Below are 26,702 nucleotides of genomic sequence, written 5' to 3'. Positions count from 1 at the left end.
ACGTCTACGGTTCATTGAGTCTGAATGACCAATTTCTGACTCCCTGAAATTTTACATTTAAGCACTGATAACCAGTAAAAGATAAGCCAATTTGTTTTAATGCATAAGAAATATTGATGTTTTTACAAAGCTTCACTTAGTTGTCTTTTGCAGGTTGTATGGCAATTTCTACCAACAATAGTGTGAATTTTTCAAACTAATAATCCGAATCACCCTGCATATATATTAAACCAACACCTATTAACACTCAAAATTAAAAAAAAAGGCTTAAATTATTTTCAAAGGATTAAGATGCTTCGTATCTCCTTAATCCTTTTTATTGTCTTAATATCCATAATCCATGTAGTAAATGTTTATTTTTCCTTGTTTTTATAAAAAGGTTATCATTTTTTCCTTTCACCTGGCAACATTTTCATTATCCTTCAAAGTCCACTCAAATGTTCTCAATGCGCATGATCATTCCAACTGCCATAATAACAATATCCATATGAACATCTACATGTATAAAAATCCATCCTTCATTCTGTCTTATATTTTTATTTACTCTGCCAAAAAAAGCTAACAAACACAGTTCTTATTCAGTCGCTGGCTGAAATTTCTCCACATACAAAAATAAAAAAGGAATTTTTATAGAAACTACAAAAACATACAATAACAACAATTAAAAAAAGGATATAATTTGACATTTGCAGTTTGACATAATATGGCGACTTCAAGTCTAATATAATAATATAACAATTTCAAAAATCGTATGTGTTTCTGAAGAAGACGAAATAAAAAGGATTAAACACAAAAATTTAATCCTTAAGTGAATAAGTATAAGTGAGTTGTTGAAAAGTTCCAAAAAATCAGAAAAAAAAACAGAAACAACAACGGAACAAAAATAAGTTTAACTTGCCCAAAATTTGTATCCTTGTGTATTAAAATATAAGAAGTGTACTCAAGGGAGAAAGTGCATGCCACCCACCCTATACCTTCACCCCATATAACCCAATACAACAACCCATCATACCTCCACCAATACAATACTAGTCTAGTTATAGGGTAGGTAGGTAGTGAAGCTGGTTCTTCCTCGTTGCTCGTTGCTCGTCGACGACGTCTCCGTCGTAGTCGCCACTCATACAAAATTGTGTTATTGATTTTTCCTGATTCAACGGTGCGTTGTTGTTTTCCGTTTGCATTTCCGTCATCGTGTCGTTGAAACGTGAGCGTTTTCGTCCTTCGTCCTCGTTTTCGTTCTTGTTCTCGTTATCGTTCTCGTTTTCGTTCTTCTGCGGCACTAGCTGGCTAAATAGTTCGAGAGCAGATATTGTACAGTATCTATAGAAGCAGGAGCGAGCAGCAGGACCTGCAGCAGTAGCAGTATACTAAGTAGTAGTAACCCCATATGAGTGGAAATTGTCAAGCAATTATTATTCAAGAGTGCATTCAGCGATAAAATAAAAAGCAAAGAAAAACAAAATCAACAACAACAACAACAATCGACAGAAACAAAAGTTCAAGGATTCTCGTGTGTAATAACAACGTATCCTCCAGATCAGAGATTGACACCGCTTCATCGACTATAGCAGCCTCCATCAATTCTCGCATCACAGCATCAGGAGCTCCATCGCGATACAAAATCTTTCAATTCGGTTCAGTTCGATTCGATTCGAGTTGCTTCGATTTTTGCTTTCGATTGGATTCGGTTCGGTTTGGGTTTGGGTTTGATTTTCCGGCCCGTAGGCAATTTTTTAAGTGTATGACTTTTCTACTTGTCGTCATTGAAGTCTTTGGCGGTTGTCCTTTGTAGAGTAAAACAACAACAACAACAACTACCAGTGGCAACCAGCGACAGCAGTAGCAGCAGCATCCTTGTTTTTTTATATTCAAGTGGGGTTTTTGGGAAAAGTGCCTACCTCATCTTCCTCCTTGAAATGCGTTATCGTCGGCATGAATGCTGCATTGTTTAGGGAAATGTCATCATGATGATGATGATATTATTGACATTTGCCTAGAGAGCCGCAATACACACCCCTTCTAGTATCCTTTTGGTCCATATCTTTCCACCCCACACCCTATCTCTACCGTGTCACCATATCGAACATAACGAGAAGGTGTTAAGTGAGTGACGTTGACGTGTGTTTGTGTGGGTTTTATAATTTCTATTAATTCCTCGTCTTAACGTTTGGCGCGGAGCGGCGGCGGCTGCATAAGACTTAAGGCGAAATTATATATTTTGGTGCGGGCGAATTCATCTCAATTTATAATATATGCATCGTGGTCTCCTTTTGAGAGGAGTGAGTGTCCTTGGAATTAGTCAAGATTATGTACTTTAATCGGAGCCCCCCAAGTCATAAGAAACCCTTGTTGGGGGGCTCCACAGAAAGCTTGGCAAAGTACAACAAATCATCGAGTGGCATAGGGAAATTGCTACACCACCATCATCACAGTCACAACCATCACCACCACCATCATCATAAGCAGCATCATCATAGTCAAATATCCGGCTCCTTGTCATTGGGAACGACATTGTCTTCATCTTCATCTTCGTCGTTGTTAGGAGCTTCTGCAGGAGCAGGAGGAGCGTCTTCTTCCATGATGTATTCAAGTTCATCAACAACGAATCTGATGGCCGGAAGTGGATCGCATTTGGGTGGAAATGTGCATCCGCATTCACATTCGCGTATTAAGCGAAACAAAAAGAATTCATGGGGCGCCCGGGAACGGGCCGGAATGAGTTTTTTAATTGTTATTGCATTCTTTGCCGTTTTTGGGTTAATTATTTTAACAGAGGTGAGTTTTTGTTTATATACATTTTGTGTTAATTCCATGTATTTGTTTTGTGTCCTGTTTTACGCTTTAAATTCATGTATTTTTTAGTTAGACACAAATAAGCTCAACAGATTCCAATGTCATTCAACTTTTTAGAAAACAGAAAAAGTTCATTTATTCCTTGTTTTTATTTTATGTTGTTGTTGTTTTTGTTTTGTATATGCAGACATCTTTCAAGGACTGGCTTTGTTTTTGTTTTTTTTTTCTTTTGTATATAGAGAGAAGTCCTTTCTAGATTTTTTTTGTATATGTGTGAAGTGCGTTTGATGTCGTGTGGATATACTTTTTTGTATCTATGTGACATCGTTCTTCTTGTGTAATTGGTGTGAATTGCAGTGCACTTGCTGATGGGAATATGAAAACGATGACGATGTACGATGATGATGACTATGATGATGGTGATGATGATAACGTATACAGGAGTCGTTATGTCTGATGAATGCACATTGCACACGTTTTCGTCTTATATCCCTTTTTTGATGGTGTTTTTCTATGTTTTTGTTTTATGTTTCAAGGATCTCTTTTTCTAATGATGATGCACTGTCTGGGTGCAAAGTGAGAGTTTCTATAATGTGAAGAGTGCGTTGGATTCAAAATGATGCATCTATGTACTTATAGTAGATGGTTTCTCAGAAGATAGGGTTTATTGGCCAACATTAAAAGCATGTGATGACATTTTTTCTTTAACACCTAAAGGTCCTTAAAAAAATGTTTTCGAAGAACCGTGTAATTTGAATATCATTATTAAAAATTTATACAGAATTGTGGACTTGAAACAAAATACAAAACAGTCTGGTTTGAGTGAGCATGTGTATAGGAGCAATGACATTTGGAAATTAAACCTCGAAACACGAGACTTATACGTAAGAATATTTTTGTCAATGGAGACAGACCTATAGAATTAGATTATGGTGCTGTTCAAATGTACTGTGAAGAAGGTTTGAGAAATCAAATTTTATTCAACTACAAACAGATCATAGAATTAGAACTTCAGAAGTGTGTATGTTTAAATTTTGAAGGCAACTCACTTTATTTTTTTTATAGAAGTGACTCTAACTTGAAATCAAGAACTTCGTTTATGTCAAATAGTGCTTTTCTGCGGGAACCACTTGTAGTATCTTTGAAATTAAAATTCCGAATTATGTTTGCCAAACATTAAAACCCATATTATTGAACTTTTTTTAAACTAGTTTTATTGAAAAAGTAGTTTTAAGGGATTCCTAGTTTTGAATTTTTCCTTTTTGTATGGGGTTTGTTCAATAAGGGCAAATAGATGATAAGAATGTCAATCGTGCCGTTTGTTCTGCGTTGTTGTCTAGATCAATATTGTTCAATTTGGGCTATAGAAAAATAGTTATCATCGTTATATAATGCTCGCTGTTGACGGTGACCGCCTAAAAAAACGTCTTTTTTTGTAAGTATGGACCAATTACGCCAAACGGTAACTTTTTGAGGATGCATTATCACCTGATGTCGTCCCATATACGGTAGTTTTATTTGTTAACACAACCATTCATCCAAAAATGAGCCTCGTCACTAAAGAAGCTTTTTCGGACAAAATTGAGGTCCTCTTCCAAACGATTCGATGCCCAGTCAGCGAACAAATGGCGTTGTGTATGTTCATGAACTTTGAGCTCCTGTGTCACTTAGATCTTAAACAGGTGTGGCCCAAGTCTCGACGCAAAATTTGCCAAGGTGAAGTCTGCGAAAGGCCGAGTTGTTGTGCATGGCGGAAATCAACTGCCTCTGGTTTTGCTGTACACCTTTCTGGATCGCGGCGATGTTCTCAGCCGATCTTGCGGGCCTTGAACGTACCGGTATTGGCTGATTGTTTACTGAACCGGTCATCACAAATTTGGCCCAAAACGTTGAAGAGAAGACTGCGAAGGGTTCTAAGTCCCACCAATGCAGCTAATTGGCGAGGCAATCACTATCGATTTGTAAATAGCTGAAGTGAGGTCGTTGACTTTACCATCAAGATCACCATAGTTATAGGGGTGAATAAATAGTACTGGTAACATTTAACTTTGTGATAAAGATCTTTATGTGGTCCAATAAGGGATTTTATTAACAATGTCTTGTTTAAATACTTTTCAGTAAAGAACCTAACGGTGAATAGAATCAGAGACAAGAGTTATGTATAAGACTTCCTTTCGAGTTTAAGTAACAAATGTAGGGTACTTCCACATAAAGTATGATAAGCGTTAACATCGCTACCAATAATTGTGCCGTTCTGTAGAAACCGTGAGGGTTAGTGCGTTGGACTGTCATGCCAGAGGTCTTGGGTTCAATCCCTGCCTATGCCATCTTAAGTCTTTTCACGGGTACTGTCTCTTGCGAGGAATTGAAAAATTCTCCAAGAGTAACTCTTGTCATGAAAAAGTGCTTATTCAAATAAGCCGTTCGGATTCGGCATATAAACTGAAGGTCCCCTCTATTCCTGATAACATTAATCGCACACAGGAATGGTTGAGAGTTGTAATTCCCTAGGCCTTAGTTCTCAATGGACTATTGCGCCACCCAATTTATTTATTTTTTTTTCGTTCTGCTTCAGAGATAATGTTCCAGGACAGCAACGGTGGTATCCCTATCACTGAAATGATGCATGTATGCTACTTTTCACTAGTATGCAAGATCTAGGTTCAACCTTTATCAATTTCATACAGTAAGTAATATCCAGGAGTCCTGAGTACTCGAACATTGGAATTTAAAATCCACGGGAAACTTTTATAGAGAATATGTTCTGATTGCAACATTTAGGCTACAATTTAAGGCAGATAACCCCCCACCATAATCTTGTTCTGATCTTCCGAATTTGAAGGTGAATCCAGAAGTTCGTCCTCACTCAAAGAGAACCTGAAAAAAGTCTGACTTTTGTCGACTTTAGTATCCTCCCTGATTCTGGCCAGAAAATTATGAAGATGTGCCTCTATTTAGAATCTGATCTAATTGCAGCATTTTGAATGCAATTGTGCAGACAACCTCTAATACGGCATTGTTTCGATATTCCGAGTCTGAAGATGAATCCAGAAATTCATTCTCACTGAGAAGAAGCTATCAGAAGTCTGACTGTTGTCGACTTTAGCAGACGGTTGAGTCGTGATCGGAGAGGGCATGGGTACATCGCTAACCTTAGTTGTATGGGATGACGAAGGGCCTCCTGACCACGAGTTCCCCTTCGAGTTAATGTAAAGGCTTACTACTTACATAATATTTTTTTTTATTTTTAAACATCAATATTTTCAAACTCTAAAACAGCTTTCCTTCCAAGGACTGTCAACATCAAATCAATTTTTTTTGAAAACCCTTTCAAATAAACATAAAACTTGGGGGAATTGCAAGTTTTTGATTTTCATACAACAAAACTAAAGACATGCAAATTGCCTTTTATGTATGTAGGCATACAAACCTTTAAACAGAGTTGAATTACGGTTTTTAGCTACGTTGACTCTTGTGAGTGCTTCATTTTCAGATGTGTAGTAAAACATTATCAGGTTCTATGGGCATTCAAAATATTGCTTCAGGTAGTTGCATTTAAACCAACTTAAAAAGATATCAATATAGTTCTAGAAATTTGAACTGTCACAATCCGAAGTTATTTTATTGCATAATTAAACATCGTTTGCAAACATCAAACAGGTCAAATAATTAAGAAATTGTGGAATATCTTTTTAAAATGGCGCCCAAAGTGACTACCTTTTGGAAGACCTCAAAAAAGTTTTATGAAAAACCTTCAATTTGAACGACTTGTTTCCGGTTCAACAAGAAGAAACTCAACCGAATTCAAAAAATTAGCCTCTACACCCAGTTTCTGGATCAATATAGTACCTGATGAACGCTGTCAAAAGCCTTTATAAAGTCTTTGTAAATCAAATACACTTTCTTTCTATTTTCCATAGATTTTAAACAAAATTGAGTAAATAGGCAAAAATTAAGCGTTATTGAACTATCACTTACAAGCCTATGTTATTTTGGCGTTAGGATAGATTTCTTGACTGAAAAAACCTCTGAGTAACCAGCTTTTTAAATAACGTTGGCAGCGCAGAGAGCTCTGATATTAGTCTGTAACTTTTATCCAGGTGTATTAGGTCCCATTTGAAAATTAGATGTACATAAGATATATTAAACATTATTTGGAACGCCTTAAAAAATTATGGAGCACAATTAGAAAATAAAGATGGAGGAATGTTATCAGTTCCGGCTTTTTAACTTTGAATCAAAGTATTTTTTTTTGGAGCTGAAGAAATCTAAAGTTCACGCAGTAAAAGGTTGAAGATCTGAGGGTAAATTCATAATATTCATATATTAGGTTAGGTTAAAATGGCTGTACATGATGGAATAGGACACACTTAGGCCAGATTAATACCACATGAACCTTTATTCTAATCTCAAAGAAACCAGTTTAAGTCCATTACTAAACGTGAGAAACTGATTATGTTAAAATAATTTAGATCGTTAAAGAGGAACTCTCCAAGGTGATTCTTGTGTTTCTGAGCTAGAGCAGGGCATGTACAGAGGAAGTGAAGAACTGTTACCTCATCTTCCTCATATATACAGCTTTTGCAAAAGTCATTCGAGAAAACGCCAAACTGCGTGGCGTGCTTTCCTATTAGAACTACTAGGAAGTGCCCGGTTGTGACATATATTATCGAGCTTATATACGATCTGCTAGGAGAAAGAAAGCATATTGATCACTTTATATCTTGTGTAGGCCAGATGTTTTTTTGTGACCTGATGTGATGTTATTCTACCTGATGTTTACCTTCTTCATTGGGTCTTGCTTTAGCAATAGCTTAGTGATTGGTATGTATATTTACCAAACGTGGTAGAATGGGTTGTACTGTACCGTTCCTGGTGAGTTTATCTGCTTTACAATTTCCTAGAATGTTTCTATGGGACGACATCCAGCAAAGGTGAATATTAAACTGTTGTGTCATCTCCATTAGAGATAATCGACCATGTAGGACTGTTATAGAGTTTGTAGAGACAGAGTCCAGAGATTTAATAGCGACCTGACTATCTGAGAAGATGCGGATATCAGATATCACGTTTTCTCTAAGCCAGGAAAATACTTCTCTAACCGCTAAAACTTCGGTCTGGAACACACTACAATGATTGGAAAGGCAAAATGAGATTTTCAGTCGTTCAGAGCACAGAACTCCGCAAACCCTTTCTTTTGTTTTTGAACCATCTGTATAAAAGAGGATTGACGCGTCTTCCAGGAATGCCCTATCCTCCCAGAAATATTTGGAAGGTATAGAAATCTGGAAGCTTCTGTGGAATGCAGTTGGGGGATGGTGTAGCCTATGTGTTTTAGAATTGATTCTTAATACCTAACAATTACGGAGTGGCCAATGTTGCTCTTGACTCACCCACTGCCATGAAGCTTTGAGGTAAATAACAAAGCTTGCTGTTATTTGTTTGCGAAGTACAACAAGAGGTTTAAAGTAAAGTACGGTATCCAGTGCCTCAGATGGGCTTATACATAGGAAAACTGAACTTTGGACTTTATTTAGTTTGTAGCGGTTTATAGCTTTTTCCAAGGCAATCCACCAAAGGTTTAAGCTCTGCCTATGTCATCTGAAGTTTTATTTTTCATGGGCATTGCTTCTTGCGAGGAAATGACAAATCCACCATTTATCCCACATTACTTTCACACAGGAATGGTTGAAAGTTGTTAGCCACTACGCCCTAGTTTATTTATTTTTAGTAAACCTATTCTGAAAATTTTAATTGGATTTCTTTAAGGGTTAACTACTGGAATTTTGTATTTCGTCGAAAATAGGACTAATTAGTTTTGTTGAGGGTTAACACCCTGTCCACACTGATTAGCCCAAAGTATTAGTTTATCTGAGACATTTTGTAAGAGTTCTTTTAGGCTGTTAAGATGCTTTCCTGAAACCGCTTTAGCAACTTCATTCACATAAGCAATCTCTCTGCAACCCTCTGTATTAAGTTCAGTTAGGATTTCATTTATCACCAAGTTAGAGAAGACATAAGCACAATGGTGGGCCTCAGAGCTTGACTCGCTCAGGAAGGAATGAAGGAAACTTTTCAACCGGGCCAAAGCTGCAAGACTAGCCTCGCATTGGGACTCCTACAAAGAATCCCTAAGAATCTACAAGAAGGCACTAAGGAAATTCAAGCGATCTTCTTGGCGATCCTTCTGTGGCATGATAGAAGAAACTTTTGAAGCATCTAGGTTACGGAAAATTCTTTCAACTAATCCAGCTATGCCAAGCTGCTTGAAAAATACAGACGGCTCCTGGACAAATTCAAGTAATGATCGCTGAACTTACTATTGGACACTCACTTTGCTGGTAGTTCTCTTACCGAAATTTGCAACAGTTTTATACGTTCAAGTTCAAATACAACATATCCACAAGATCTGATCACAAAGGATAAGCTACAATGGGCTTTCAACAGCTTCAAACCATTTAAAGCTGCAGGACCAGATGGAATAATATCAGCCTAATTACAAAAGACTTCTGATATAATTGCACCAATCCTTGAGGCAATTTGTACCAGCTGGATTTACCTGGTCCATGTTCCCTCGGCATGGAGAGAAGTTAAAGTTGCTTTTATACCTAAAGCAGGTAAATGCTCGCAAGTCAATCCTAAAGATCTACGACCTATAAGTCTATCATCATTCCTTCTTAAGACCCTGGAAAGATTGATTGATATCCATTTAAGGGCACGTATCGATACAAGACTTCTGTCTTCGTCTCAACATGCCTACTGCAAGGGTAAATCGGTGGAAACAGCGTTACACACTTTAGTACGCACCATCGCCTTTTCCACCGATTCACCTTTACAATAGTCATGTTGAGACGTAGATAAAAGTCTTGTATAAATACTTACCCTAAAATGGATATCAATGAATCTTTCTAAGGTCTAAAGAAGAAATTATGACTTATAGGTCGTATATGTTCAGAGTTGACTTGAAAGCCTTACCTGCTTTGGGTATAAAAAGAACTTCCACTTCCCTCCATGCTGAGGAAATATTTACCAGATATAAACAGCTTTTAAAAATTGTATCAAGGATTCAATTCAAATAGTTCATAAACTGCTTTATGGTGATATTATTGCTAAAAATGAGATTTAAACTTAAGTTTCTAAATCTCCTCATGTAACATTAAATTGGATCAGAAGTTGTAAATCAGCCATAAAGCGAAATTGTTAAGTTGTTATATTATCTTCTTTTAAAGGCTTAGCCGTTTCGCCAAAAATAATCGAAAATGATTGAGTAATTCGTTCATAAGTTTTTTACCCTTAAAACTTGTTCAGATATTTTCTACTCTATTATATGAAATGTGTGCCTTCAAACATAGAAACTTATACTCTTAGTTATAGCTTAACAAGAATTCTATATTTCAGACTTATTTCAATAGTATACGAGTACTCATAAAATTCCTTTCCATTCATAAAATATTTTTTTTTCTATTATGAATATAGCCTATAGAATAAAGTACAAAAAAGAGTAGAAGTAAACATAAATCTTTTATTATTAACAAATTAGAATATAGATGGATAGACTTAACCTTCAACTTTTAGATGGCGCCCAATCATAGGTACTTGTGTACGCTCTTTCATATAGAAGAATCATTTCTATAAAATTTAGTGTTTGTGTGAAACAAAATTAAACTAAAATTCAAAAAATAATTCTAATTGATTTTTTTTGTTCTCTTTCTTTCTTCTTTAAACTAATTTTATTATTTTCTTCTTAAAGCTCTCTGTAAGTATAAAACTATAAACAAAGAATACTTTTCAAGCTCACATAATCATCATCATCTCAGACATCAGCGCCACCCACCGCAATTTATTTTTAATGAAAAGTGACATTGTTTCCGTTATTTTTTTTAAATTTTCAAATCTTAAATTTGTCAGTCTCTCTTTTAATAACATAATTACATTTTTTAAATTTAAATTAAAAATATGTGCAGCCATTTTTGTTCGTATAAAAGATTAACTAATTTCGTTTTTTTCTGTTGTTTTGTGTCTTCTTTTGTGTTCTTTTTTGAAAATTTTCGTTTTTATAAAAACCACAATTATTACACTACCTTACCTACTTTAAACATCTCTACTCTCTGTCTCTGTTTTATATAGCTCTTCATGATCGACGAAAAGAGCCACGGCGGAATGGTTGTACTGAGGCATGGAAATCTTGGCAGCCGGTTGGGCGATTCACTGCCAGATTATGATAATGTAAAGGTAAGAAGAATTGAATTAAATTATTTTTCAAAAAAAAAAAAAAATTGCAAAATGGTATAAAATAGCACAAAAAGAAACACAAAAAACAAAACCCCTCAACGACAACGATGAACGAGGCAACGTAGAGTCCTTGTAGATTTTGCTTTTCTTTTTATTTTGTTTTCGTTCCGCGGAATTATTTCTTCTACATCCATGGACGGTGTCGTATAGAGTCCTTGCTTCATATTCCTTTACTTTTTTCTTTTTTTGAAAAATGGTAAGTCTAAGGATATTCTTTTACAGTACTTCCTTCTCTCTCACTCCACTCTGCGTCCGTTCTCTCTGTCCCTATATTTTTGATTCGAGGGCATAAATTGGTTTGTTGTTTTTTTTGTTTTGTTTTGCGAATGAATTTTTATTGAAAATTAAGCTGAACGAAGAATGAGAATGTAGAATGAGCAAAAAGTGTATATTTATCGACTTTAAATATAAGAAACTAAATTTAAGTTGACTTTTATAAGAAAAACACAAAACACAGGCACAGGCAAGAAGACCGAGTGGGTTGGTTTTGAATTTGTTGTGTTTTGAATTTTTGTTTCATAAGTGTAGGGAAATAGAAAGAGAGGCAGAGAGAGAGAAATTTTCAAAAGAAACCAAAGAAGCTTATATAGTTTTTGGGGAAGCCTTTTTAGGGAAATTTAAAGTAAATATTATTCATGGCGAAGGGATTTTTTATTTTTTGTTCTTAGTCAAGTGGATTGGAATTTATATTAACGAGGGTAAATTATTTAGAAAATCTTTGTTGCTTAAAAGCTCAATTATTTTGGGGGGGTTGAAATTGATTAAATTGGCACTTTTCTTAGCTCATTAGGTTTACCTTTGTTTGGTGATTGCCGTAATCCTTCAAGTCAGTCAGTAATCAGTTGTTATTCAACCAATTTATGCCTCTTAAGGACATCACAAGTATAGTTAACTATTTCTCTTTTCTTCTAATACCCAATTTCATGAACAATCTGATTTGGATAATTATGTATTATTATTGAAAGGGTTGTAAATTTGTCTTCCCAAGAGTGAAAGACTTTTGTGAACAGAAACCTACTAACAGCTTTTGTTTAAGTTAATGTCTCAACAGAGTATAATATATAGTCTATACATGTTGTCGAATGATGGAAATCAATTAACCTTTTTGAAACAAAAGGGGACTTTCCCTAAAGACATTACAAATTACAGGTATAAGTACCTATAGGTTAAAAGTATACAATGAGAACAACTATAGATATTTTGTAAGGACTAATGATAATATGAATAACACAAAGTTAAGATGAGATGAACAGAACATGTAGCTTGTTGTGTCTTGTATGTGAAATAATGATTAGGTCATTTTGTAAAGTTCTGTGTTTAGTTACTTTTAGAGAAAATAGATAGGTAAACTAGATAAATAGATAAACTCAAGAGGTACTCTCTTGTTGAAGCAGATTTAATAGGAACTAACTTTTTATCAGGGATATAACAATTAGGAAATGGATGAGTTGTAATTTGTAGTGGATGAAACTTAATTTACGTATAGATGCTTTTTAAAATAGTTTGAGAAAAAATGTTAATGGGAATTATAAAAGGTGTTAAGAGATATCAGCTGTAGATTTCTTTAATTGTCTTTTCTTACTCTCTCAAAAGCACAACCCTCATCTCATGTCAATGTCTATTTAGAACGAGGAGATTGAATAGATTTCAATTCTTAGTATGTGATAGATAGAATGATAGATAGATAATTTCAGCTCCTGTTTGTTCGCGTTTCGAAAGTTTAGATGGTTGTACGTAGATCTATGCACAGAGGATGTACGTTCATTAATAGCGTCCGCTATTAGTTTTTCATCTTAACTTTCAATAAGATTCCGAAAGTCATCATCGCAGTATTTACTATTTTCATCAACTATTCGAAAGTGTGTTCTACAGTAGGCAGCATGGTCTTCTAGCTTCCTATACCACAGATTTCTCTTCTCAATTATGCCAGAATTTTTGGAAGTCTTTCATCTGGCATATTAAAAACTTTTTTGATATAATCAACATGACATTTAATAGTTTTGATGAAGAGCGTCTCAATTGAGATCATACAGTTTGGAGTGTTTTTCGGTAAACCAAAGCATCTTTTAATGAAGAACTTCTAACATTTTTTGACAGTTTCAAATATCTCCCCTCCCCATATCTGTATACTGCATACATCATAAAAGATTCCGCCACTGCAACAAAGACCTTATATTTAACACTATGTGATATTGACTGGTTTGAGAAGCATTTCTTCCATGTTGCGGATGTTGCAGTTTAAGATGTAATCAGCTTTTCTTTAAGGTGTGTTTCCATATTAAGTTTGCTGGTTCGTTGGCATAGTGCTATTTGACATTTCTGGCTGTTTTCAGTACTATTCCGAAATATCATCACCTTGGATTTGTTCAAATTGACTTTCAGATTGCATAACCGACAATACACATTTAGTCGGTTGATCATCAACTGTAGAGTTTCAAGCGAGTAAGCAAACAGTATGACGTCATCTCCCAAAAGCAAGACTTTGATGAGTGTGCTCGATATTTCAATTCCACCAAGAAGAAAATCAATCAGGTCCTCTATGAACAAAGCAAAAACATTTGGGCTTTGATTCGAAACTCACCGATTTTTCGGCACCATTCCATACCACTGCCTTATTTTCCTCATAGATGCTTTTTAGTACCTGCCCAAATTTGTCTGACATTCTTTAATTGTAAAGCTAGAAGAATAGTGATCGACATTCAACGGTATCAAACGTTGCCTTAAAATCGACAGAAAATACATAGAGCTTCTTTTTTTGTTCAATAGAGGTTGCCGTTATGCTTTGCAGTACAAAAATATTGTTGATAGCCGAATAGCCACTTCTAAAACCTGCCTGAATGTCCAAAAGTAACTTATTCATCGGTTATTTAATAATGTTGCGAATATCTTGTAGTAGCGTTGAGGAAGGATATCTCACAGTAGTTGAATGGATCATCAATGTTGACTTTCTTATGTATGGGAAAAATTAAGAAATTTTTTACCTGTTCTGGTAATATTACAGTATCCAAAATTGTATTAAAAGACGAAGTTAAATTTAAAGTTAGCCTTTCTGTAGCATATTTAAAGAATTCCAGTGGTATACCATCAGGTCTTGAAGCGTTTCCGTCCTTCAATTTCACAAATACGGTTTTAAATTCGTCATGAGTCATGACACTATCTAAAATTTCATTCGATTACGAAGGTTTAGCGCATTGGATAGGAAGCCTTAGACTCTATAGGTATGTGCAGCACAAACCATATTTTGTGGAGTGAGTACATGTTTGTAGTCGCCAAAAACCTCTGCTAAGTGCTTAGGTTTTCTTTTTAGATGTTATAAAGTTTTTAAACCCTTCTGATCTGGTTATAATTTAAAAAGCATTTAAACGAGTTCACCAATTATTTATGAGCTCAATTTTTAACGTACTTCAAAGTATTGAGACTATTTCTTCAGAATACCGATATATGTTTTTCTATTATCTAACAATATTTCTGTGTGCTTTATAGGGATGTTAAAAGCTATGAGTTTCATTTATTTGATGTGATGGGTTTGTGTACTTTTATAAAGCTAACCATTTTGCGATTGGTGCTACTAAGTTTTGACGGGTGGACAAGCTACTTCACTTTATGATCAATGTCAGAAATGGAAAAGATGTTGAGATGGCACTTACCCGTGATCGCTACTGTAAGATTACTTAGTTCTCGTGCTCAGATTCAAACTTCAGAATGACGAAGGTCCAGTTAACAGCTCTTGGTTGTGTTAGCTTTTAATGAGATATTCTCAGAAACTTATATAGCGGCAAGCTTTGCTATTCGCCTCAGAGCTTCATTACAGTGGACAGCAAGCCACTCCGTAATTCTATAGAAACTTCCAGATCTTTTTGGGAGAAATGGACATTCCTTGGGGACGAGCCAATTCACTTCTACATAGAGGGATCAAAAACGAATGAGGGTTTTGCTTGGTGCGTGTACTCAAAACAACTAAAATTACGTCTCTCATTCCATCTTCCCAATCACTGAAGCTTTTTAGGAAGAACAATTGTGATAGCAACATCTGATTTCCGGATGTACCCAGATAGTCAAGGCGCCAATAAATCTCAGAATTTTGTCTCTGTAACAGTTTATAACTATCAATCATTCCTGATGGAGAGGCTTCTGTTGGGTTCTGGCCCATAAAGACATTCCAGGAATTTGTTCTAAAACGTATGGCTTACCTTGGAGAATTCTTCTGAAACGATCCAAGCATTCTCAAAAAAGCTTACATAATTAGTCTTTCACATTTTATAAGTAACTTCCATTATTTTTATTAGGCTCAGAAGAGGTCCTCAAGATGGGTCATCAACTGGCCTACTCCAGCACTGTGGCTGTCTGTGTTTGAGTTCAATCTAACCTAGGCTATAATTGTATTATTTTGCTTAGTAACATCTTACACTTGATCTACATAATTGAAGATTGACGCTTGCTATAAGCTAGCTGCTTTATAGAATTCTGAAGTTTAAAAATACAAGAACAACATATCAGAGCAATCAGCAATGTTTTGTTGTTATATCAGTTGCTAAGAGAATAGGCGGTCTTGTGCGAGGAAGAAACAACATCTGTCTTTCAGAAGAGACTTGAGCAAATATTGTCAAAGAAAAGCAAATAAAATATTTAGAAGCTACTTGATAAAAAGAAAGAAACTAGCTAGAATGCACATACCGCATTAAGATGACATTCAACGTAGCATAAGACATGAAAATCGCAACTACACCAAAGCTCAAGAAGCAGAAGAATTTTCCAACAATTCGACTCTAACGACATATCTGAAACATCTAGACTACTTAAACGATGTATACTTGCTTTTACATAGGATAATAGATCTTTTTCAAATGAAAACAAGAGTGGTGAGGAAAGCAAAAATCGTAGGGCTGAAAACAAACACAGGCAAAACGAAAATATTCAATGTCGAAATCTCAGAGTCATCTTCTGATTAACATTGCTTAACAACCTGTACAAAAAGGAGGAAGTTTATAATATCTTGAAAGCTGTGGTCTACAAAAAGCAGAAACGAGCAGAACATCGTTAGCAGTATCGAAAAATCTAAAGCTGCGTTTGGAATGTTGCCTAAGCAAACTACGCTTCTTTCTCTTTTTTTATTTCGTTTCCTGTTGAGCTGATAGAAATGTTATTGAAGACTAACACTGGAACCATTAAGACTTTGTTAAATTTTAAAATTTATCTGCAAATGATGAAATTTTTGAATCTTGAATTTTAATGTTTAACGTATTAGACACAAATAATGAACAAATTCAAAGTTTTATGCGAATTTTAAATTGTTTAGAATTAAAAAAAAAAAGTTTTTATATTGTATTTCTTCAAAAGATCAGCAGTTGTGTTACTTAAATAAATCAATATAAAGCTTAGAACTCAATGAAAAGCGAATCAACTGGGGTAATTAAAATTTAATGACAACCTTTATTGTAAATATTTATGGAGGGAAGGAGTATAACGCGTAACAATAAAACATCTAAGAAAAAAATGTTCACGAAACGCCACCAATTTGTTTCCATGTTATTAAAGTTGTAAGAAAACAGTTCCAATATTTTTATTTATTCAATCATAATGGGCCATAAAAACATAATAACGGAACTCAAACCATTTGCTTATGGCTTCATAAAACAAAACAACTAGAATACACGGTCGTAAATGCCAAAATATAAAATAGTTATATAATTAGAGTTAATAGATGACTGAAATTCCCGTAGTATAAGTCTGGGTCCTTCCTGTGCTATTTGGCATTTTATCGATTGATTTTATATTTCTCCTGATACATGGGTATTAAAGAGTTTGTTTTTGAAATGTTAAAATCTAAAACATGTTAAGGTTTATTTTGTTTAAGCTTCAACTAAAAATAAAGGCTGTACAACTAAAATAAGTTTATTTTCAAAAAATGGCAATAATATTTTTCTCTATTGTATATTTTGTTGTATATTTCCTTAATTCACAAAAGAGGCTAGGATGCAACTTACACCAAACTTTTAAATGTTGAGTCCGTAAAGAGGTATTAAAGAGCACAACCACAAGCATCTTCTAGGTTCTCTTTCTGGTTAAAATACTACACGAACATTTCAAATATTTTGTTTCGTTAGCTTTAAAAATCGAACCCAGTTTTGAACGTTAAAGATCACTACTAACTTTAGGTTTCGAAACTGACTCCCTGATTTTTCGAGATGTGCTCTAAATATTTGTTCATCTATTCTAAAGACTGATTTTTTAAGCTATAGAAAAGTTAAAAAAGCATACAATTCAGAAAAATGCATGAGCACATTATTTGAATCGTAAGTACGGTCCATATAATTTAATGTTTGAATATTATTTCATGCAAATGTTGATGTCTCAAATGGTCATTCCGCTTAGTCCAATTTTGGCATACTATTTCCAACATTTCCGCCGCTATCTCAGGAATAGATGCTTCAATGTTGTCTTATAATGTGTCGTCTTGTTGAAACCACATGTTATGTAAGTCAAGGTCTTGCATTTTGGGCAAACAAAAGTTGGATATCATCTCAAGGTAGCGCTCACTATTCACAGTTACGTTACGATTCACATTATCTTTGAATAAGTATTGTCCAATGATGCCACCAGCCCATAAACTGCACCTAACTGTGACTTTTTCTGGGTGCATTGGAAGCTCTTGCAATGCTTCTGGCTGATATTCACTCCAAAATCGACAATTATACTTATTTACGTATCAATTAAGCCAAAAATGAGCTTCGTCGCTGAACACAATTTTTCAGTAAAAAAGTGGATCTTCGACTTTCCAAGAGCCCATTCACCAAAAATTTTACTTTGCAGTTGGTCGTTTGGTTTTAATTCTTGCACCAGCTGTATTTTGAAAGGCATCACACCTAAGTCCTTCGGAAGAATTTTCCACATTGTTGAGCAACAGAGGCCGAATTGCTGCAAACGGGGACGAATCGATAACTGATGGTCATCATTGACACTGGGCGATACGGCTTCGATATTTTCTTCAGTTCGCACTCTACGTAATCGTGCTGGTAGTTTAATGACCAACAATCTTAATTTGGAACAATAGCCCGAATAGCCGCTTCAGAGGGTCGATGAAACTGACCCTAAAATGGAAGAAGTGCGCGCGATGAACTTTCTTAACTGAGCACGTATTTCCATAATGAAATTCTATAATTTACAAGTGTTGTTCGTTTGTAAGACGATTGATGGTTAAATTATAAACCAAACTGAAGACGTTTGACAGAGAAAGAAAGCACGAAACGTTCCTCAGCTGCTTATACCAGTATTGGCAAAAAGATAATAACTAAAAAATCACCCTTTAGATATGCAATTGTTAAAATAATGTGTTCACTATTCTCTATATATGGCATATAAATTTAATGGAATCTTTAGTGTCAGGACAAGTACATTCCAGCTACTTAAAGGGGAACTTACGTGAAAATCAGTCTAATATTCGATAAGAAAATGTTAAATAATTGAGGTGGACTGATCGATAAATTAAGTGGTGAATTCTATTTTATTGTATTTATAACTGATTTTGCAACAGCAAGTTTATCTTTAATATGAGCTTTAATACTAAAAGCGTAGAAAATTATTACACCTAGAAACTCAAATTCACTAAAAACCTGATATTAGCTCCATCTAGCACCCAACTCCTCACACAATTATTAGATCGGTATTGAAATATATAGATATCTTAGATTCGTTTGTATTTTTTATTTATCAAGAACAGTAACTTAAATTAATCCTTAGGGTAAGGAAGAAGCTTAAAATGTAGATAATTGTAACAGACGCCTCACAGTGAGAAAAAGGCGGACAAAAACTATTTTTCTGAAAGTAGGATTTTCTTATAGTTAATTGGTTGCAGAATCACAAAATGAAAACCGTTTTCCAACAAAAAAAAATTGTAGACTAGTAGATTTTCGCTCAAAGTTGAAATACCGTGAAAACTGATAAAATATTGGTATTCCTTAAATGATAAGTATATTGTAAAATTTACAAGTTTTAAACATTTTTTTCTTCTAACATGATTGAAATAAATAGAAAAACAATACCGTATGTTATTTTATTGAAAAAAAAATTGGATAAGGTATTTTTTGATGAAGAAACACTCTAATTCTGTGATTTTCTTAGTTCGCATAAGGTTTTGCTTCTGTTGGCAAACTATTTTTAAAGATAGTGTCGGGTCTCAGCAACATTTTCCACTAAAAATCTCATCCGAATACGTTCGGAAGCGGTTCTTAAAGCCTTTTTTTTTATTTATTAAAATGATTTTGTTTCATATTTATGTCCTTTAACCAGTTCTGACAATCTTATATAGGAAACAGTAAAAGACGCTTATGTAAGTATATCAACAAGTTTTATAGAAAGTACTCTGATTTTCTGAAATTGAAAGTGTTGAAATTGAATGTGTCTCGTAAAAAGTTTTTACGGTACTAACAATTTGGAGACATACATCATAGACCGTAATAAAGACTATAGATTTGTCCGGTCCCACAATAGCAGGGAATCATCATGAACCAACAACAAACGAAGATGTTCTGCATATGTTTTCCATTTCATCTGACCCTTTCATTTCAAATTTAAGGCCAGAACCGAAGTCAAAAAACTATTTAAAATCATACTTTATTTGAATTTATCTGTCCTTGCTAGACAATGTCAATAAGTATTGCCCAATTTTTTTTTTCATATTCATATTCATATTCATATTCATATTTATTAATTCATAATTCCCATTAAGATTACAACCGTATTATTTGTGAAAGCTTTATAAAATATGTTTGAGCGTTCGAGAATTTTAAATTTAGTAGATGCTAAAAATACAATTTTAAAACTATAGTTTACAATATTTAATTAAAATTTTTTTTTTATTAGTTATAATAACCCTAAGCATCATTGGTCAGATGCATTAAAAGACGATTTTTGAATGCGTTTGTGTTAATTATTCTTCTAGCAAATCTTGGCTGGATCAGTTCGACAGTTCTTAGCGAATTTGAAAAAGTTAATCGGTTGTGCAAATAATCAGGTTGACGAGACTATAAAATACTGTGCAGCTGAATGAGAGTTCTTAATTTTATAAGGTTATCAAAAGTCAGACCTATTATTTGTTTAGAATAACTTGAAATATGGTCGTAATATCTTATATTGAAGATGTATCTGGCAAAGTTGTTGTATATAACATTAAGTTTTCGCCTTGTATTTGAGTCAACGCTACACCACACTTCACATCCATACGGCAGAATAGGTAATAGAAGAGATCTTACAAGCAACATCTTACTACTGACATGAACAAACCTTTGGCAGTAGACGCAGAGCACTATATAACTTGCCAATTGTAGTAGCTGCATGGTGTTTCCATGTTAAAGTCTCGTTAAAACTAATACCTAGATTCCTAGCAGACGTTACAAATTCAATAACTGAGCCACCCAGCAGAACCGGTGGAAAGGTTGACTTATCAAGGGCGCGCTTGTAAATACACAAAGTTTTAGATTTTCTTGGATTAAGGGTGAGGTTATGCTTGACAGCCCCCTGTTGTATAACTACTAGATTCTAATTAACATAGTTAATAGCATTTCTTATGCTATCTACAGGCGTGTCCAAGTATAATTGGACGTCATCAGCAAACATATGAACTTTACAAGATTTAACCAGTCGAGGAAGCTCATTAACGTAAAGTGAAAATAATAGAGGTCCAAGAATAGAACCCTGAGGGACCCCTGCTGGGACTGTCAGAAATGAAGATGTCTGATTTCTTACAGCAAATCATTGTTGTCGATTAGATAAGTATGAGTGCAGAAGTTTCACGGCAAAACGAGAGAATTTGAAATCATACTTAAGTTTTTCTAGCAGGCTATTGTATGTTAGCTGTCCTTGCATCTGTTTTAAAAGTAGTTTTTCAAAGACTTTAGATAGGAATGGTAGGATAGCAATAGGCCTATATTCTGGGTTAGCACAGTTTAAAGTCTTAGGGATAGGAAGTATCTTAGTATATTTCCATATTCTCGGATACTCAGAACTAGTTAATATAGAATTAAATAAATGAGTTATGTATTTTAGAATATGAGGAAGTACAATTTTCAAGAACTTTGGATTTATCCCATCTATGCCTACCGCGCCTGATTTAATGGACAGCATTGCCTCGACGATATCTTCATCTGTGAAACGAGTAAAGTTAAAACTTTGTTCAGGATCGTCAATTTCATTACTCGAAACATCATATGCAGAGCCATGTGAGTCAATTGAACTACGTGTTTTGGGAACAGATAAAGTTGCAGTCTATGTTAGAATTAGGTTCAGAAATTCGTTTACCATTGCCCAATTTACGCAAGTTTTTCCAAAGGTTATTCCTAGATTGGTTATCTGGGTTCAATAAATTTGCATAGTAGCGTCTCTTAGCCGTTTAAAAGTTGTTTAGATTTTCTTACAAAAACTCTGCCTGTTGGTGCACAGATTGCATTTGATAGATATATTCCCATTGTGTACTTTGTGCATCAAAACTTAAACTATGGTAATCTATGGTCTGAAACTCTCTATAACTTATGACTGCATCTGTCACGTCCAATTGAATATCATAGGTTAAGAATATCATATCATGACATGACAAAACCCGGGGCAGTTAGTTGGTTATAGAAAAGAGTTTTCTTGATATCACCAACAAGGAATACGTCGAGGAGAGTAGGGGTATGATTTTTAGCGAAGTGAGTTGCCGACGTAACATTAACAGGTAGAAGATTTAAACTTATAAGATAATTAGTCATAGTAGCTGATGAACGAATATCTAACAAATTGCAATTTAAATCTCCGCACAAAACTATATTAGGAGCATAGAAAGAAAATCGAATTCAGTGTTTTTGTTAGGTCTATAAATCACCCCTAGCATAACACTTTCTACTCCACAATTAACTCTAAGAAGCAAATAATCATTAGCAGTGTTTTCACCTGATCGGCAAATTTCTTGATATCCTATTCCATTAAGCAAGTAAACAGCAATACCCCCATCTACTCGACCGATTCTGTCACTACGGAAGAGTTTGTAGCCCTCAATATCATACACCGAACTAGGAAACTTACAGTTGAACCAAGTTTCTGAGATACACATCACATTAACCTGTGAGTTAATAAACAACCACCGAAATTCGTCCAATTTTGGACTCAAACTTTGAGCATTAAGGTGTACAATATGCAAACTTTTTTCTCGCCCAAGATCGCAAAACGAAAGCGGTCGCTTAGATTTCTTACGATATTTCGAGAGTGCTTTTAACATTGCAGCTCTTTCACCTACATTACTAAACTGAATTATTACGGGGGGCTCGTCAGTTTTATTACGGTGTGCGGTGCGAAATATGCTTTTCAAAACAGGCGGTTTGAACTGGATCGTGTTGCAAAGCTTATTGAACATGTCGTGCAGGTTTTCATTCATGAGCTTAGGAATACCAAAAATAACAGCATCAGTCAGATATTCTTTCTTCTCCAGTGTATCACATCGCTTCTTTAACACAGCCAGTTCCTCCTTCGCTAGTTTGTTTTCATTCTTCTCAATACACTCGGTCCTCTGTGTCAAGTTTGATATCGCCAGGTTGACATTGTTGACGTGTTTATTTAATTGATCTTCAAGCTCGTTGACTTTACTAAACAGTTCATTGCGAATTTTGTGAATTTCTTCCCTGATGATCCCAATTATATTTTCGGTTTGTTTTGCTAGTTTGGTATGAAAAGATTCCTGGGAGAGCCATGAATTAAAGGGAGAAATTTGTTGACTAAGATGTGGAACATGTGAGACAGCAATAGAATCAGTGCCGTTTTTATTTTGGCTACCGTCGGCTGAGTTGTAATGAGAGAGACTCATTTGTGTGTCAGAAGTGCTACTTTTCGGCGAATTCGGAATCAGTCGTGGTTGAGGTGCAGACGTTTCAGACTTTTTCTTCGACTTTTGCTTCTTATCAACATGTGTTTTGGTTGATGCTGTTGCTCGCGATCCAAGTATGACATCATGCAATTGTATAATAAATGGCGGGAATAAAATGTTCAAGTGATTGAATTTACTATAGTTATTTATTTTGTTGAAGCTCTTTATATTTAAGACCTTAACACTGACTTTAATTGCCAAAACCAAGAACTTAAATTATTTCCGCACAATATAGTATTTATAAATTAGATTATGCACGCGTTTAAAGACTTTTGCCGGAGGACATATAAAAAATGCGTCTATTCACTCTCGAACATAGTTTCCAACCATTTTTCTCGAAACTGATATTGTATGGGTTTTAATTTCTTTTTAATTTGTCACAGTCAGTAGGCTCGTTCTCCATGTTCCGAAGGCTAGATTGTATGATAAGTGCAGGATATACTCCATGAAGCGTTTTCTTTTATCATTTCAAAATACATTACATGTTTTATTTTAATGGAGAATCCATTGCACTGAATTTCAGTTTATCAAAGATTCAGAATTTAAGTTTCACGTGATCTGGTTTTTCTAATTTCTTCCGGAGTTTCTTTCGAAAAGGAAAATTAAAGAGCTGGTGCATGATGGATTAAGGATAGTCGAAGATTTTTCCTAATTCATGCTTCATTTTCTCGTTGAACAAGTTTTAATGGTACCGGGGATGTAAGAAATAAATGTCCATCAGAAATTTGCATATATCAAATTGAGTTTATTTGAATTTAATTTATTTAAGAAAGCTTATTAAGATTAAATGAATTCGTTTATTTTTGTATCTATTTTTTAATTTTTATTTATAAATTAAATTTATTTTATACTGAATACAAATCAAATCAAACGATAAGCTTTGAAAATACCAACTATCTATATCATTATAAATCCAATTTGTTATCCTTGGAATTGCAAACAAAATAAAATTAAAAATTTTTTTCACTTTTTAACATATTAAAACTGAATTTTTAGTAATTTACAATTCTTTTTTTGCTATAAATTATTATATTCGTAACATAAGTTTAAATTGGTTAAAATTGTTTTCAGGTATGTTTTCCGAAAAAAGGCATTTTCTCTTTTATTGGGTGGAAATGGGCGGAATTTTCTGGTGTAGATTTGTCTTGCTATTGGCTATTATACATTTTATAAAAATCGGTTCATATGTTTCGATTTTCTAGAGTTTTGTCCGCTCTCTTATACAAGGTGCCCCACTGTGCGCCTCCTAATTCATTTAAATTTGTTGTTTCCACTACATACCATAGCTGAAGTATTACTTAGAAGCTCTTCATAAACATGAATGAGCGTTGACTATGGACTAATAAGCGAAAGCTTGTATAAATTTCTTCTATTCATTGTATTAAATGCTGCTTTAATATCTAGGAAAAAGGCATATGCGCGATTCTTTTTATCTATGAATCGCCTTAATTTATTGGTGAGAGCAAATATTTAATCAAATGTTAACAAACCAGATACAAAACCTGCCAAAAACGGCTTACTTTGCCGTTACTTTCACAATTTAAGAGAACAATAACTGAACAAACCCTTCGAAAATTTTAAGGCTTGCATTTTTGTAAAATTAAATCGCAATACCATACTTAAAGTTCCTGTATTGTAAAGAAGGAGTCTAGCTTAGAAATCTAAATGTATGGTAGAACGAAATTCAAAAATAGGCTTTAAAAATACGTGGCAAGATGAGCTTGTCGAATATTAAAAACTCTTTGATAGACTAACATCACTTAGGATCATCTCTTCGATTAGGTTTTTTCTCAATATATTTGTCATTTTATAATTCCATCATAGTAGTATTTATTTTGGAAAATAAAACCAATAAATGACGAAGATCGGAGGATGGGTTTTAAACTATCGTTAGCTATATTTTGTATAAGATGAAACTAGCTTTAAGCCGATACCGTAGTTTGTTCGTGAGATATTTTGGCACCGATAACAAAACTTCCCTAGGCAAAGTTGAAAATAATATTAAAAGACCCTTAACGTAAACTGTTTTCAATGTTTGGAAATTGAATTAAAATTTAATGTTTTGATATTTTTCTTCTTGTCTCCAAATTAAATTTTAAAAAATAGGACTATTTTAACTAAAATGCATATTTTACAGAAATTAAATATTTCCTCTTATGAATTTATATGATGTTCCTTCATTTCAGGAGGATTACGATCTCCTGGATGGCAGCTTACTAATGAGTGATAATAAGTTAGGAATATTTCAATTTCACAGTGACAATAAGTTAAAAATTCAAGGTAAGTTTTAGATAATATATTGTAGATTTTTTTCAGGGTCATTGTGGCGTATACTTAATTTTTATTTTAATATTGTTTATTTATTTTGTTCTCTTGTATTAAAATCGAATCAATAATCTTTAGTGCAAAATAATTTAATAAATGTAATAATGTTTAAAAAAAATAGAGAAAAATCCACAACCTCAAAAGCCAAGAACAGTAAATGCAACATAACCAAACACGACAATAATTTAATATTTAGTTTAATTTTTTGTTTTAATTTTTATTCCGAAGAGTGTAAGAACTTCATATTTAGTTTAAATTATTATGATTTATTTAATTTTATTTAAATAACTTTTATTTCAATTTCTTACGAAAGAATTTTTCCAGAACAGAACAATTCATCTGACATTGATGGAAATCTTTTCCTACAATTCATATTTATAAAGCAACTTGTCACTCAAAATGCCATCCAAAACACCTTCACCAATCATAATTTTCAGTTTTCGAGTTACCTACATTTTCCTGGGTACTTATGTTAACTTTTTGGAAAAATGTGTTTAAAATTGAGATACATGATGTGAATGTATCAGAAGTATCTTACAACATTCAGTTTATGGCATATCGATTTCCTATGTACTTTCTCTGTTGCTTTCTTCCCCAACTTTAAGTTTTTGAACAATTCAAGATCCTTTCTACTTATATACACATACTATACTTGACAAACGAGACAGTCTTAAACCCTTCTTGAATATGACATCATGAAACTTGAATGCACTTGACATGTCTAAAAGGTTTCTCTTCTAGACTGACTGTCACTCCCTTTGGGCTAAATATGATCCCAAAAAATGAACGCAAACCTTGCTTTAAAATTTCTCGATGCCATAAAATACAACTTCAGATTCACCTTTATGCGCTCGCTGATGTGTGAAAGTATTTAATTGCAGATCGTCTATCAATGGGCATTTCGAATGCCTTAAATGACGATGACACAAACAGTAACGAAGGTGCCAACGCAGCAGCAGCTCGACAAGCAGCGGGTGGTGTAGCCGCTGGTAACGGCGGCGCCTTAGGAGGAGCAGGGGCTGCTGGTGCCGGTGCAGGTGCAGGTGCTGGCGCTGGTACAGGTGGCATCAACAACATCCCTTGGGGTAAAATGCTACCCGAGAAAATCGAACACACCCTTCCCCATTATCCAACTGGAATGCGGCCAACAGATGGCTCCTGGCAAGTTGTCAACGGCACCCGTTTCAAATTCTTTGTCTTTTCGGCCTACTACGACCGGCGGGATGGAGCCAAGCTTGTGCGAGTTATTGGGGCGACGAAGACCCGCGGTCCTGAGCGAGTGTGGTGTCGCTTCTGGTACACTTACCGTGATGCAAACAATCACACGAGATACAATTCAGCAACGGTGATGGCTCGGGTAAAGGTAAGTGCTCGTTATCTCCCCCGTCCTATACCCCTTTTT

The 26,702-nt window shown here is 34.6% G+C and overlaps 1 protein-coding gene across 2 annotated transcripts in view; it reads left to right on the top strand.

The window, feature by feature from the left end:
* LOC129954077 (uncharacterized) overlaps positions 1 to 26,702 on the top strand; it is a 44,975-nt gene that overhangs the window by 2,515 nt on the left and 15,758 nt on the right. Inside the window, exons 1-4 of one of the 2 annotated variants that reach the window (XM_056067730.1) lie at positions 527 to 2,775; positions 10,921 to 11,025; positions 25,162 to 25,255; positions 26,182 to 26,663. In XM_056067730.1, the coding sequence (XP_055923705.1) occupies positions 2,308 to 2,775; positions 10,921 to 11,025; positions 25,162 to 25,255; positions 26,182 to 26,663 (1,149 nt within the window). In that variant the 5' untranslated portion in view covers positions 527 to 2,307. Of the gene's footprint in view, positions 1 to 526; positions 2,776 to 10,920; positions 11,026 to 25,161; positions 25,256 to 26,181; positions 26,664 to 26,702 lie in introns of those variants that run through there. The other variant, XM_056067731.1, reaches the window with a different exon arrangement.

The sequence above is a fragment of the Eupeodes corollae genome, chromosome 1 (assembly GCF_945859685.1).
Source record: "Eupeodes corollae chromosome 1, idEupCoro1.1, whole genome shotgun sequence".
NCBI lineage: Eukaryota > Metazoa > Arthropoda > Insecta > Diptera > Syrphidae > Eupeodes > Eupeodes corollae.
Note: the sequence above shows the minus strand (reverse complement) of the source record. Positions and strands in the feature narration are given on the sequence as shown.